The sequence below is a fragment of the Xiphophorus maculatus genome, chromosome 21, assembly GCF_002775205.1.
Source record: "Xiphophorus maculatus strain JP 163 A chromosome 21, X_maculatus-5.0-male, whole genome shotgun sequence".
NCBI classification, from domain to species: Eukaryota; Metazoa; Chordata; class Actinopteri; order Cyprinodontiformes; family Poeciliidae; genus Xiphophorus; species Xiphophorus maculatus.
The window spans coordinates 7,287,197-7,302,192 of record NC_036463.1 but is presented as its reverse complement, the minus strand read 5'-3'; the positions used below and the strand labels follow the sequence as shown (position 1 = coordinate 7,302,192).

The 14,996-nt window shown below is 40.1% G+C and overlaps 1 protein-coding gene across 1 annotated transcript; it reads right to left on the bottom strand.

Annotated features, from left to right (window-relative positions):
* Window positions 1–103: 103 nt before the first annotated feature.
* On the bottom strand, window positions 104–14,463 carry ankh (ANKH inorganic pyrophosphate transport regulator). Its single transcript, XM_023326278.1, has 12 exons — window positions 13,935–14,463; window positions 10,695–10,911; window positions 10,375–10,493; window positions 10,123–10,206; window positions 9,294–9,464; window positions 9,077–9,211; window positions 7,996–8,088; window positions 7,817–7,909; window positions 3,637–3,766; window positions 3,112–3,235; window positions 2,880–2,979; window positions 104–585 (listed from the first exon to the last, which is right to left on the bottom strand). The coding sequence occupies exons 1-12, from the start codon at window positions 14,028–14,030 to the stop codon at window positions 478–480; spliced, it is 1,470 nt and encodes a 489-aa protein (XP_023182046.1). The 5' UTR covers window positions 14,031–14,463; the 3' UTR covers window positions 104–477.
* Between the last annotated feature and the right edge of the window lie 533 nt (window positions 14,464–14,996).

Sequence of the window (14,996 nt, the reverse complement as noted above, 5' to 3'; positions counted from 1 at the left end):
GCAGTGGTTTGATGAGGGATTCCTGACCCCTTGCAGCAATTAAATATACACAATCCAATATAAACAATAATCTGTACACCATTGTATGTAAAACACGATTGCACAACCCAACAAGTTCCACATTGTGTGCGTTTGAATCCAACAAGGTTTCGCTGCCTAAACTCTGATAAAGTAACATGAAATGTTGAGCTCTCGTCTTTTGTTTTTTTTGGCAACTCAACATCATTCCTGCTGCTGAGGAGAAGGTTCTCCAGTGTCAGTTTCCCTCTTTACCCAATGAAAACATAAGGATACACACCCAGCTAAAGGGACAGGGCTAACCACAGACAGTATTTACACCAATGGGTTGGAGGTGCATGGCTTTCTTTACAGTGTGCGTTTCGATAGTGTGCAGGTCGACACGATGACGTTTTCCCCAATCCGAGCCGCCTCGTCTTATCCTTCCTCGTCGAGGTCGTCCTCCTGTGCTTTGGACGCTCACTCATGCTCCGCCTCCTCTTCCACCTGGAGCTCCTCGATGCCGTCCATCGGGGTGGGGGAGTCGCCTCCCTCCACAACCAGCTCATTGGACATCTCGCTGTTTCTCTGAGAACAGGAATGAGAAATATGCTTTCTGGCGTCAACAAAAAAGGTGGGAATAAAAGATTGCAGCTGCACAGCAGATACTGCTGATAAGTGTAAAAACGCAGCGGTTAAATAAATATGCTCCTACGTGATGATACAATAAACTGGACCCTGCAGAACCTCCACTAACTGTAAATCTTTGCAAAGTAGAAGAATTTGCAAAGACAGTCTGGCTTTCTAACCACACGGCCAGACAGATTTAAATGAATGCGGCAAAAGCAAATGAAGTGGATTAGTAAAGCTTGCCAACAATAGACATGCTACAGCGGAATATCGTCTCTGCTACCTGGAAAGTGAGACCTAAACAAGCAATAGTGTTCAGTCAGAAGCCTCATAAAAATTGTTGAAAGACTGACTGCTACTGGAGATATTTCCTACGCACAATGACTCTGAAGATAATTGGATGCTATGAATCAATTTAACTTCCTTTTGGGATAAATAAAGTATTTTTTTATTGCTTGTTTTTTTTATTAAGTTATCAATATCTGTATTGGATTTTTATTACACTTATAAGGGTACCGTCTGGGATAAAAACTGTCGGTTTTTGCTTTTCAGTCCGATTCCTCCAAAAATAACAATGCCTAAAAATCAGTGTCATTACTTTTTGATCAATGTAGTTTATTTTTATAAAATATTGAATTGTTTAGGTTTTTCTCCTTCAAAAAAGTCAGACTTTAAAACAGAAAAGATTTTTTTTTTTTAATATGAAAAACATTTTAATGGATAGAGCTGAAGTTGTTGAAACGATTCAATGCAGTGAAATGATTTATTATTTTTAGATAAAAGTGCCAGGTCAACTTAGAAGTGATTCAAAGGTTAAAGGAGGATTTCTGCATTTTTCTTGTTTTACTTTGTCTTGTTTTTGAGAAAATAACCTTAAAATAAATAAATAAAAACCTGCCCCGAGATCCAGCAACCGGTTGGACTAGCACAAAAGGAACAAAAACAACAGGAACCATAATTATCCAGGTTATGTTCAAGGAATAAAAATTATATACTATTTTTGTTTATGTTCTATGCACATTGCCATTAAACCATAATGGTGTAAAGCACAGAACAGGTCTCACTTTGAGATTAATCTTGATTTTTTTTTTTTTGTTTTGTTTTTGCAAATTTAAAAAGAGAACAAAACCAAAAACAATGGAGATAAGCATCAACAGTCTGGAATGGCAGCTTCAGGTGTTCTGGGCTACGCCTCCAGAAATGTGGTCCACCTGGTTTGGCAGATAAACATTTACACAGTACGCTGGAGTAACTCCTGATCAAAAAGTCAATATTCTTTTCAGACCAGATCATTTTTGTGCTTTCTGAACGTTCAAGCTGGTTATTGTGTTAATTTGTCCACCATAAAGGTGAGTTGCATTAGCAATGACCTTCTGGATGTTTCTGCCATTTGCCGTGTTTATTACTGCATATCCACAAACAGCAGCCTTTGTACTTCAATCCCTTGTACTCTGTACGTTTTTGTGTGTTTATTCTGCAACCATTGTGTGACCTCTGTCACTCCTATACACCAGACAGTCCCTTCTAGCCATTTTTTCTGGATGTAATACAGGCACAATCCAATCAGGTTGTAGAAACATCAGAAAGACGATCAGTGGAAACAGAAGCATCACAGCTTAATTCTGGCAAAAACTTTGAAAACGCAGAAAAATCATCCAATTTTCAGCTTTTCAGAGAACGCACCATACACGCCAAGCATTGCATTTCTTCAGGGAATACAATATTACTACTGCTAACCTCATTAGAAGGTTCTCTGTTTTGTATTTTTTCTGATACAAACAGCTATGCTAATAAATGAAATATATATAAAAAAAAAAACTCCCTGAGGTTGAGACAAATTAAATTGACATTCAATAAAAATGTTAATATGAACCTCACTTGTTTTTTATTGCATATTTAATTGTGTTCTGGGTTTGTTTTAATTATATACTTTTATGAGTTAAAACCTTTTTTAGGAATAAGGCGTTAATTTCAGAAAAAGAGAAGCTTGTATTTCTCTTTTGCAGAGACTTTGAACAATGTTGTTGGGTTATCATCCTTTCCACTGTTTGAACATCCCATCAGTGCTAAGAATAAACATCTCCCAGCTTTCCTGTCAGACTTTTCCTCTTTGCGTGCCATCACTGAAAACAAGCGTCAACATTCTCATTCGATCTGAACGCTTCATTTATAATTAAAGACTGCAGGAAACACCTTGTTCTAGATACGGAGGGGGTGGGGGGGAGCTCAAAATGTGTTTGCAGTGATCTCACCTGTTGTCTATAAACATAGCAGGCTGCTATGGCGACCATTGCCGACTCCCCGACGAAACCGGCTAAGAGGGACCCAACGCCGAGTGTGGCCCCGTGGACCCTGCAGCAGAGGATTACTTTAATCTGATGCCTTTCTTATCGCGTTTCCACGTCGGTGAAGGCGAGTTCTTCTTCTTTTTCAGCAGGTGCACTAAACGCAGGGCTACAACTCAACTCTGCGGTGTTCACTTACCCCATGTAAGGCAGCACAACCAGGCTGATGATCAGGACGACGATACGCAGGACGGAGCTGGGAGCCAGGACGAAGGTCTTTTTCAGGGTCATGAGCCATCCTGTCAGATGAGCCCGAACGGTCACTGCAAACACACAGAGGAAGGAGGCGTCAGGGAATTATATACTACAAATATAGTTTACAAATAAGTGCTTAATTATCCCCTTTAAGAAGATTTTCTTTTCTTGATGCAGTAGTCTGAGGCTGGTTTTCTTATTAAACATCACATCAACCTGCCAATGAGACTAAAGATGGAAATCTCATTTGTATTAATGCCAATTAATATGTAATGTCCCATTTAAAAAAAACAGAAAAAAAAACAACCACAACATAAAGAGCATTTCTATCATCTACTGACTTGGAGTGCAGACAAAACTAATCTCTGTACCCAATGATATGAGCAAACTGATTGGTGGCTCTTGGCGATGGTCAATCAGAGCCCTGCCCCCTTCAGCCTCCCCTACGAGCCATGACCTGTGACCTCACCTGGCATCGGGAAGAAGGAGAAGATCCGAAGCGGCGCCACGCAGAGCGCGGCGAAGGTGTACTCCACTCCGATGACGTCCACCAGGATCTTTTCGGACACATGCGGGGTCCAGAACAGCACGAAGCAAAGCTGGGCATTGGAACAAATGGATCAATTATTCTTCAGGACCTGCTTTAGTGATTTTACTGCAGCTGAACGTTTCAGGCTTTTGAAGCTCTCGCAAAACAAAGGAGCTGCCGAAGCACGAGTCGTATTAGCATCGCACCTCAAAGCACCGTGATCAGTGCATCCGAGGAGGAAACCGTCTGATCTGATCATGAATAAAACATCCACGTGTTGGAAACCATCAAATGGATTCAAAAGACGATCGATAACTATCCTCTCCACTAAGACAGGGAAGTAGAGCATTTGTCTGACACAGATGCATCATAGTGCAGCTTCAGAAGCTCTCCCTGATGACTCCTCAAGTGTTGCAACTTTGAGAAACAGCAGATCAGCTGGTGGATTTCTGCAGTTCAGTCATGGAAAACGGCGAGCAGCTCAAGGTGATCCAAAGAGCAAAGCTTTTTAAACCGCTGCGCTTTAAAAAGCTTTGAACAAACAATCAAGGCTGAAACGATTAATCATGATTAATCTAATAATTGTCAGCTAACTTGGTAATCAATTAATTAACTGGATTTTACAAACTCTTCAAATAAAGGCCATTTGCTGAAATAAAGCAGTAACTAAACCCAAACTATAAAAAAAAATAAACATTTTGCATAAAAAAATAAACAACCTTTTGCAATAGCAAAACTTCTCCGGTTCCATAGATTTAGCTACACTTGGTTCAAATGGGCCCTGCGACAGACTGGCGACCTGTCCAGGGTGTACCCCGCCTCTCGCCCGGAACGTAGCTGGAGATGGGCACCAGCAACCCTCCCGACCCCATTAGGGACAAGGGTGAACAGAAAATGGATGGATGGATGGATGGATGGTTCAAATGGAAAAAAAAATAAGCAAAAAAAAAAAAAATAATCTGTACTATTCCGTTATTAGTTAATCCAAAAATTAAATCAATACACTATACTATATTGATGTTAAGTCAAGCAGAAAGGAGTTAGAAGTATTGCTTTTATCTGCAGAGGCAACAAACAAATGATCAAGCGTATGGTAGTGGGGTACTATGCTATTGCATTTTAGGCAACAGCATTTTTCTTTTCTTTTTTTTTTTTTTTTTTTTAAAAAGGGACATTTAATTGTTTATTTGCACATATAGATGCATTTCTAAAATTGTTTAAGGAAGCCTTAAGAGTTTAAATGAAATCTGCAGAATGTGCCCATTTTCTATCCTTTTAATCGTCAGAATAATTGATAGATTAGTCAATAACTAAAATAATCATAAGCTGCAGCCCTAATTTCAATCACTCATCAGTTCCTCAGTCAATTATGTTCGCAGAAATGAATTAAAGATGCCAAAGGTTTCTGCAAATCTCAGGTTTTCTGGAAGTTTGTTCCAGAAACCAAATGCTGCCTCCGTTTATTTCTGATACAGCCAAGTGCAGAAGTCCTTAAGGCATAAACAGGGCTGCGAACAATGAGGCTGTGTCTGAACGGGTGCATCCATCCAATTGAAATTTATTTCAGTAGATCAATTAATAAAACTTAAATTTCAAACAACATATATTTTTGTGTATTTCATTTAAATTTTGAAGATTCTGGTTTATGGCTACCAAACTTTAAAATTCAGTTTCCCAGAATACCACCAACAAAAACGATTTTTAAAACTCAGAAATGTCGACATCATTAAAGACTGAGCATGAGCTGTACAGTATATAAATTCAACATTTTGTTGGTGTTCATTTTGCATGAATTACTTTATAAATTCATTGTAGCGTGAAGATCAGCATCAGGCTTCTCTAAGACATTCAGGAAGCTCCGGAAGCTTTATTAAACTGCCGTGTCTACCAACTCCACAGATACCATAAATAAGTATTTTCTGTCAAATTTGACCTTTTGGTTGAAATTAATCTCAAAATTTCGGAATAGTTTGGCTAAAATCCGATTTTTTCCCCCCCTTTCTATCTAGAACACCCCCCAATACTTGTCGCATTATCACATGTAAATTAAAATCTTCAGAGAAACTGGAATTTGAGTTTTTATTTGGTACAAACCTAAATGAAATGTTTAAAATGCATCTCTCAGTGTAATAAGTCTGCGCAAGCTACTGAAGTAAATGTTTGAGGACTTCAGGTGTTTCAAGAGCTTTCGTTGCTTGATGAATGGTTTAAAACCCAGTGCTCTGGTTTCCAGACTGGTCCCAGCTGAAGAAACTGGACTGATCACTTGTTTTCCCATTTCTCAGCTGATGTTAATTCTCACTTTGAGCTGGAGGTTGGAGGTAAACCAGAAAAATGAAAAATCAGCTGAAAAGTTGAGGATTTGAGCCAAAACGTGGGAATGGATTACTTGCTAATTAGTAGTTTTGGTTTACCTCAGCATCTATCATTACTTTACTTGGACATGGTCACATGAGACTAATCTGAAAGGCCTCGGGCAAAACCTTCTTCTGCTCTGACTCAGCTGCGGCATCTTCTCAACAAGCTGAGACATCCTGAACGATAAGCTTGTTCTCATAAAGTTGAATTACATGTTGATCTCTGTCACACACACTCTGGCTCTGCTGCAGTTTTTTCCTAGACTGCTTTACACAAGTTCACAATCACAGCAGGTCTTGACACGTCGGGATCGTGTTTATCTCTGTACACACACCCTCATGTTCTTGTTGACAACTTTGTGATTCTACATCTGGGGTGACAATCTCCTCCCCTTTGTTTTTTAAAGACCAAAACTTTACCCCAGATTTCCTGTTTTTCCTTACTTGAGCAGAGAAGTGACTTAAATAACTGCAAAAGCACAACTGAGCAGCTGAGAACTGAGGTGGGATTGACGATCAACTCTTCAGAAAAAAAACACCCTAATGTAGACGCCTGCATCACTGCAATCCAACACCAAGTCCATTTGCATGAAGGCTCCATCTCCGAGCATTAATATGCAGGTGTAAGGTCTAAAGATTTTCATAATTTACTCAGTGAGAATTTATTTTTGCCTGAGTCAACTACATGCAGCTTGAATAAAGAAATTCCAGCATGTTTCAGCATAACACCTACAGCTGGTTGTATGAGTCCTCAGATGGAAAAACTGGCAGTCAAATCACAAAAACAACTATAAACAGCAGTGATCTTTTATGAGCAAACTGTTCCACATGTTGGTGTGTTGCCTCTACAAAAAAACAATCCCTGAAGCCACTGAGGTCCTCAAGTTGAGAGTTTCTGCAAACCCTTAACTTGCTTCAGAAAGTTGTCAAATCATGACAATTTTTCAATGATAAAAGATTTCAACATAAGCAGCAAAAACATGCTAACATGCTCATTTATGTGTAACCAGCAGGTTTTTAGTTGCTTTAAATTATTTAACTAGTGGATAGTTGAGCCCGTAGTGCAAGATGAAGACTGAAACGCAATATTGGCCAACATCTGATTTAGTTTTTAGTAGTTTTATGGATTTATTGAACTGAAATAATCATTCAATACACATTAATTTGCCGTTGCACTTTCAGACATACAACTCATGACATGGTGCAAACTGTTCATACAAGAAAACATCTAAACACCGAAAATCTTGGATGATGTAAACATGATGACTTCGTCCTCCAAACAGATCAGGTTTTTTTTATTAATTTTATAACATCTGTTTCCCATTAGGCATTTATTGGTCGACAGCCGTACTGAATATGAATAAACTGCATTTTGCTCAGTATCCTCTCTTTATCCCATAATTCCAAATGTCCCCAACCCACTTCCTGTCTTTGGTCAGTCTAATCCAAGTCCATCTATGTTGCCAAATATATATATATATAAACAACAACACAGTTTTAATGTTAAGGCAGTGAAGTGCTGCATGCATTCATACTATGAAGGACATTTGATATATTTTGCAGCTAGAAAGCTTAGCTCTGATGCAAATTAGCATATTATTTAATAAACTGACAGAGCCCTTCCCATTTGAGAAGTGCAAGGAGAAAGATGCAGGGTTTTCCCCAGAGTATGCTGCAGTTAGCACAAAACACATTCAGATTTGTGTTTGTAATGTGACAAAGTGGGGAAAGCTCTTAAGGGGTGTGAACATCTTTGTGCTTACCGTGAGCGACAGGGCCAGACAGCAGAAGGTAAACTTTTTAATGTGCGATTTGTTAACTGGGCTGCCAGCATCCATCTTGTTGCTGGGATTGTTCTGTCGCGAAAAAGGTCAAATCGTCGTCATGCAGTACGCCACATCTAAAATATATAAAACTGTAAACACTGCAGCGTCTGGTTTACCTTGTCAAAGGCCGGGTACACGGCTCTGAGCTCAGTCAGCCAGCCGTAGGGCATGTGACCGACTGGGTATGTGGCTGTGAGCACCGCCACGGCCTGCAATGACAAACACAGGACAGGTAGAAGTCACCCGCTCGCCGTCACTTTAAATCTAAAAATACCACCCGGCTAAATCCATCCCGGCAGCCTAACAACAGCCAGCCTGGGAGCCGCACACGGCGCCTCTCACTTTCCCAGAAGTTTTTTTAGAGATTCATCCGCCTTGAAGCTCACCGTTGTGTCGCCAGTGACAATAGGCAGGAGCAGCAAAGTCACGCAGGAATGTTCTCGAGCCGTGTAATCATGCCCCGAGTTTCACATTTGCGTGGTGAATCACTCAAACAAACTACTGGCAGTCTGCGCTGTCACTGATTTCCAGTCAGTTCGTTTTGGTAAACAGCTTTTTTTTTTTTATTGTCTCTAGTAGCTGCGCTGGTCTCTGTGAGGCAGAAAGCTCCAGAGGGAGTCTGGCATTTCAACTGGGGAAGTCCAGGGTATCTGCAGGTTTCAGCAAGTCAAATTTAAGACCTTTTTTAATGCCACCTTGAATGAAATTTAAGATTGAAAAGAATAAATAAATATAGGGGACGGTAGGAGGAACTTGAGATGTTACAATCAAGCATAGCAAAAACTGAGAACCTGGCTTTGTACCCTCAATAGAAACAAAAAGATAGTGAGCAAGCTAGCAAGGGTACATTAGCAGCTAGTTAGTGGTAGCCAAAAAAAACCTTGAGTGACAGAACAAAGAGGTTTGCAAGCAACTCAAACTTTTACATGACAGAAAAGTTCCACAAGGAAAAAAAAACAAAAAAACTTAAGACTTGTGATTAGGGCCATCTTACAGTTTTAAAATAAATTTAAGACATGTTAATGCTTTAATTTTAGACACAAAAATGTAAGACTTTTTACAGATGCGCAGACACCCTGAAATCCAAACACAGCTGAAGAGGTATTAGGGAACTTTAGCAGCAGCTTCGCTTATAAAAGCATCTTAAATGTGCATAGATAATGAGGTGTCGGCATGATGTCTACTCTACGCACGCACCTCTGTGGCGTCGGCGGACCCCTTGAGGTCTCGAGACACAAACAAGTTGACGATAGGTCGGCTAATGCGCTGCGTGGCCAAGATGAGCGCCAGTGGCCACCAGAAGCTGAGCATCTTTTTGATTGTTGCGTCGCCCTGCAGAAACAAATAAGCAATTTGTTTATTTTGATTCTTCACATCGTGTAAAAACTCCTCTATCCAAAGGCACAGACTGTACCCCAACGTCGAGCCCGCTGGAGTCTGGAATGTTGTCATGGATGTTGCAGTAGTAGCCAATACCGACGATGCTGAAGCGGACCAAGGCACCCATGTACAGGGAGAGGATTGGGATGAGAATGGGCTCCACACATTCCAGGTTACTGTGCAGGAAAATGGCCACGAACACAATCTGCAGGGAACACCACATTATTCATGCCAAAATTACTTAGAGCTGCATATGTCTAATATTAATATTATAAAACAAAGTCTGGACTGCAACATTTGCAGATTGTTCTATTTCAAATGTCAGAAATTCACAATTTTTATAAGATACTCAACACAAAGTATTTGTCTTTTTACAACCAAATATTTATAATAAGCTGAATGGATAAAAGTGAACTTTTCTGCACTTAAACCTGCTGTTGTTTAATTTATTGATGAATATAGCAAGTATTTTGAAAGACAGTGAATCAAATCCTTGCTTGGTAAATCAGAATAGATTTCTTCAATCGACCTCAAAAGAATTTAAAACTAGATGAATTTCTTTTAATACAGCAAATGTGCAAAATTCTTTCCCTTTTCCAAATTTTGTAACAAAAAGTTTGGCCACATAAAAACTTATGCTGACCAAGATTTGGCTCCCGGGCCTCGAGTTTGACGTGTGGATGATCTAAACAACAAAACAAGGAATAAAGCCTAGAATTTTAAAATTTATCAAAAATGTATTTTATTCTCCTCCTTTTCCAGATTTGGGGATAACTTGAATGAAGTCCCAAATTTACTCAGGCATTGAAACTCTGAAAAGAAGCATTTTTTCTGTTGAATAAAAAACAAAAGCATCTCGTTACCTGAGCCACGACATCAGAGATGGAGGCAGAGCCCACAATGACACTGTACTTGTGCTTGAGGAGGATGCCTGCATGAATCCATGCCTGGAAGAAAAATTAACAGGGTTATTTTACATTTTAAAAACTTTCATTTTCTATTTTTACTTGAAGGGACCAGAAAAACAGAACTAGAGGATTAAAACCTTTCTAGGTCATGTGAGCTTAAATACATGATTCCACATGTGGATTAATCCCACTTTTCCGAACACTCACCATTGCATCCAGCAAAGGGAATGCAGCTAGGTATAAGAATGCCTTTCTCGTCTTTCGCCCAACAGATTCATCCACTTGGTGGAGTTTATTGATAATGTAGTATCCTAAATCTGTGTATGCTAAAGGGAAAAAAAGAAGGAGACAATATATCAGAGATCTTTGTGACCGTTTTGATAAAAAAAATAAATAAAAAATCTGATTGTAAATTCTCCCAAGAAAAATAAAGTTGTCACAAAAACTTCAAAATCCACCAAAAACATCCTGTCTACAGGACGCGGTTTAAGCGCAGGGTGTCATCATCCCAACCCTTAAACACACACCTATCAAGATGTGGAGGACGAAGGCGATGACTCCGGCCGTCAGCATGCACAACACAGCCTTCCTCCGGTCGCGCCTGCTGTTCACAAACACCAAGCCCACATTCTTGAAGTCGCTCATGGGACCGGTGAAGAACTTCATGAGGGAGTAGGCCAAGCCATAGCTGGCCAGCATCTCCACCGTGTCCTCCTTGACTGTGGCTATGCCCCTGTTGAGAGCCTGGATGGGACAGAGGAGATGAAGAGACGGCGCAGAGATAAGAACAGATAAAGGTATCTTCTGCTTAAAGTAATCCCACACTGAACTTTTAACAGTTGCAACCACTGGTTTAAATGCATTTTATGTTAACTGTGGAGAGCAAGGAAGCAGAAAGATGGATCTAATACAATATACATAGCAATGGACTAAGAAGAAATTGAATTAGTGAATAGAGTTCACTTTATCTCATACAGCAGTTTTATGAAGGCCCCACAGGCTGGAGGAGCTGCAAAGATCAACAGCTATAGGTTGGGGTATTCTTTTACCAGGACAACCTTTAGTCGTGCTCATAAATCTGGCCTTTATGCTAGAAAACAAAGACATTAAGAAGTTTTATTTGGAGTGGAGAGAAGATGCTTTTGTTCGATGAGACCAAAATTGAACTTCTTGGATTTTGAGAAAATAACACTGCAGATCATCCTGAACACGTCATCCCCAAAATCGTCATCATCATCTTTAGTAGGGCCAGGAAAGCTGGTTGGAGTTGATGTAATGATGGAGGAAATAAACACAAGTGAATCCTGGGAGAATTGCCGTTTAAGACTGCAACAGCCATAAGACTGTAGTGGAGGTTTGTCTTCCAGCAGAAGAATAAACCTAAACAGACAAGAGCTTCAATAGAATGGCAATATGTTTCAATGCTGTGTTCCAGTTACCTGGAAAGTGGGAATTCGGAGTTGAGAGTTCAGTGTCCTCGTTAAGAAGTCAGAATTTCAAAATGGCGACGCCCATAAACATTGTCTTCATTACCTCTTACAAAAATCATTTTAAGCTTTATTCCATAAACAAACTCCACTTTTAATTTGTTCAATTTAGAATTGCAGGAGTCATGTGACATTTAAATTTCACTCTTACATCTATATCCTGTAAAATAAACATGATTTTACCTAGGCTTTCTACTGTTGAGGCGATGAGCGGCCATATGGAAAAGCAAAGTCAGCCTTACATGTCGTTAGTAGTGAAGGTAGTCGGAGTTGCTCCCAGATTCCCAGAAGGAATTTTTGACTAGGAAGTTGGAATTTCCCACTTCCAAGTACAACTAAAATGTAGCATAATTACATCTCTGTAATAGCACAGCTGAAATAAATGACTGAATTACCCCTTGAGCATGGCATCTAGTTTGACAAAGGTCTGCTAACGAGTCACTCATTTGATTCAGGTGTGTTGGTGCAAAGGTTAAAGGTTGCAGGATTTTAGCTCTTGAGGAGTTGGAGATAAAATGACCTAAGTCCATCAAGGAGTCTGTGACAAAATGAGAAAACTGCTGTTCTCCATGCATCCAAAGAAAAAAAAAAGGCAAAAACGAGAAAAATCTGCAGAGACAAACTTTCAAAAATGAAGCAAAGCTGGTTCCAGAATATGTTCACTGAGGCCTGAATACAAATGTGCTTCATGGCTTTCAAATGTTAATTTGAAAGCCAACACCCTAAACTAGAAGTCTGCAAACTTTGCAATCCAAACAGCCATTTTTGCTTTCAGTCCAGCAACCGCTAACCTGTTTAGAACCAAACAACTTTAAAGTTTTTGATAAATATCTACTAAATTTGTCACACATTTTGGCAACCAGATCATTCAAAGTGCCTTATAAAAAGAAAAACTTGAAACGACAGCAAGAAACCTTACATTGCAGTGGTAAACCATTTCATTTATATTTTTAAGTATAAAAATAAAGGAAAGCAAAGAAGATGGGTATATTTTTCCAATGGGATAATTCAATGTGCAGAAAATTATGTAAAAAATAAAAAACACATTACTGGTCCTTTTTGTTGCAGAAATTCTGTGAAAACTGTTCCAATAAAACACTGAAAACTTCTAAAACCTATATTTAAAGCCATTAGCTGATTTTAGCCAAAGTTATTAAGAACTATTGTAAAAGGTCCAATGAGCGACTCACAGCTTTGGAGCCTCAGGTTGCTAACTCCTGCCGTAAAACATGGCACCATCATGCTGCATCATCTGCTTTACAAATAAGAGCTGCCTTGTGTTGTTCTGTCACACTAAATCCCAACAAAGCACATCAAGGCTTGTAACTGTAACATGACAAATATGTGGAAACGTTGAAGAGGAGATAAGCTCAGAGCGGTGGCATGACTTTGTCTATTATCTCTGAGCAGAAGGCAACTTCTCCTAACAGTCCTGCAAACCACTGGTTATCTGGAATCGTTAAATGATATGTTTGGATCAAGTGACAAAGACCCAAACACTGAACCAAACCGAGAGTGGGTTCACTAAGTTATGTGACCTTAACAGCTCCAAAGGCCTGATTGTTCCAATTACAATTTATAATCCTGGTATTTCTAAACCATGTTAAGAAACAGGTAAAAGTCTTTCAGAAAACATGAGAAATCCAGTTGCTTCCTTTTCAAGCACCTGGAATTATTACTGTGGGATTTTACTTTAAAATTTTGAGGAAATTGTACCTTTAGCTACTTTAAGAACACCCTTTAACTTCAGGATAGCAGTGACAACAGCTGCCCCTCATCTCCCCCTTTCCTGGTGTGTGTGTGTGTGCGCTATTTATACCATCCTACAGAACCATTACATAAGCATAATCCTGACAACTCCAAACCTCAGTGTGTGTTTTATGCCATCAGATAAACCCATCTGGGGCAGGAAATATCCAAGCCATAAAACATGATAATTACAGAGCTAATCTGCGCTCTGAAAACCACAAATGCAGCTGACTCAAGATATATAAACAAATTAGAAGGAGGATAATGTCAGGTGTAAGTGAGAAAAATAATAAATCACACCATTTCATGGCAGCAGTGACGACGTAAAAGGCCCCCTTTTTTATTTTTAGTTGAATAACGAGCCTGCAGGCAAAGATAGCTGCAGTTGTGGGAATAAAGATGTCTGGAACGGTCGGCGTCATATTTAGAGGAGGTTTTAAATGATGTTAGCCCGAAACAAACAAGCGAGGAGAAAATGATGGTTGGAGGGTGCTGCTATCTGTAGCGGCGTTTGAGGAAGAGGAGCGTTACCTGTTCTCCGAGGTCGATGGCAACATTGGTGATAGCCAGAGGCACCAGGAAGCGGAGGAGAGGCCAGTAAGGACTGAGAGATGGGAACTCCACCATAGTACAAGCCGCCGGGATGACAGAGCGAGGAGCATCTGCCTCAGTCTTGTTTGTTTAGGAGGGAAAAAAAATCGAGGGATCCAACGATAGTGAGGCAGTCAGAGAGAGCGGGGAGTGTTAGGAGGAGATAGCGGCGGCGGCAGCGCGTCGCTAGGTGCAGCCGCTGCTGCTGAGAAGATCCGAAGGTCAATGGGAATTTCAGAGCGGCGCATCTTCCTTGAAAACCATCTTCGAACAGACAGGGGGTGTTGATTGGAGGAGGAGGAGGAGACGGAGGTGGGGTACCGCCAGGTGTTTCGGTGGAGGAATAGCTTCCCCGTTTGACGAAGCGATAATCCAAGGTTGGTTAAATAAATTGTTTGGCTGAGCTCTTGGCCGCGCCTCCGCTGGGCAGTCACGACCCTCCCAGAAGGCTGGATCCCGCTGCTGCTAAACCCGCAGGTGCGTGTGGCATCACGGTGACATCAGACGCACGAGAGAGAGAGAGAGAGAGAGAGAGAGAGAGACAGAGACAGAGACAGACAGGAGTCACCACACAGAAACAGCTCTATTCCGAGAGAATATGTATGTACACCCACATTTCTCTCTTTATGCAAGCAATTCAGCAAAAGCAGAGGCAGCCTTGCTGGCTTGTCTAAATTAAAGACTGACTCAGCAGTTTGCACTTAAATATGATGTTTATAGTTCACACTGCACCGTACTTTGGCCCCATAAACATAATATCACCTTTTGCCTACAGTCTCTCTGCTGAGGATTAACAGAGCAGATCTATGATGATTAAAGGTTTGTCAAAATCTGACACCTAGTGGACAGTAAAGGTAGTACAGATATTTTTTTTGCATTTTTTTCACAAGTATTATATTAAAGTCATATTACTATTACAGATATCATATATTTTAGATTTTTAATATTCTTTATGTTAGCAATATTATTGCTTATTGTTTATTAAGACCCACAAACATTTAT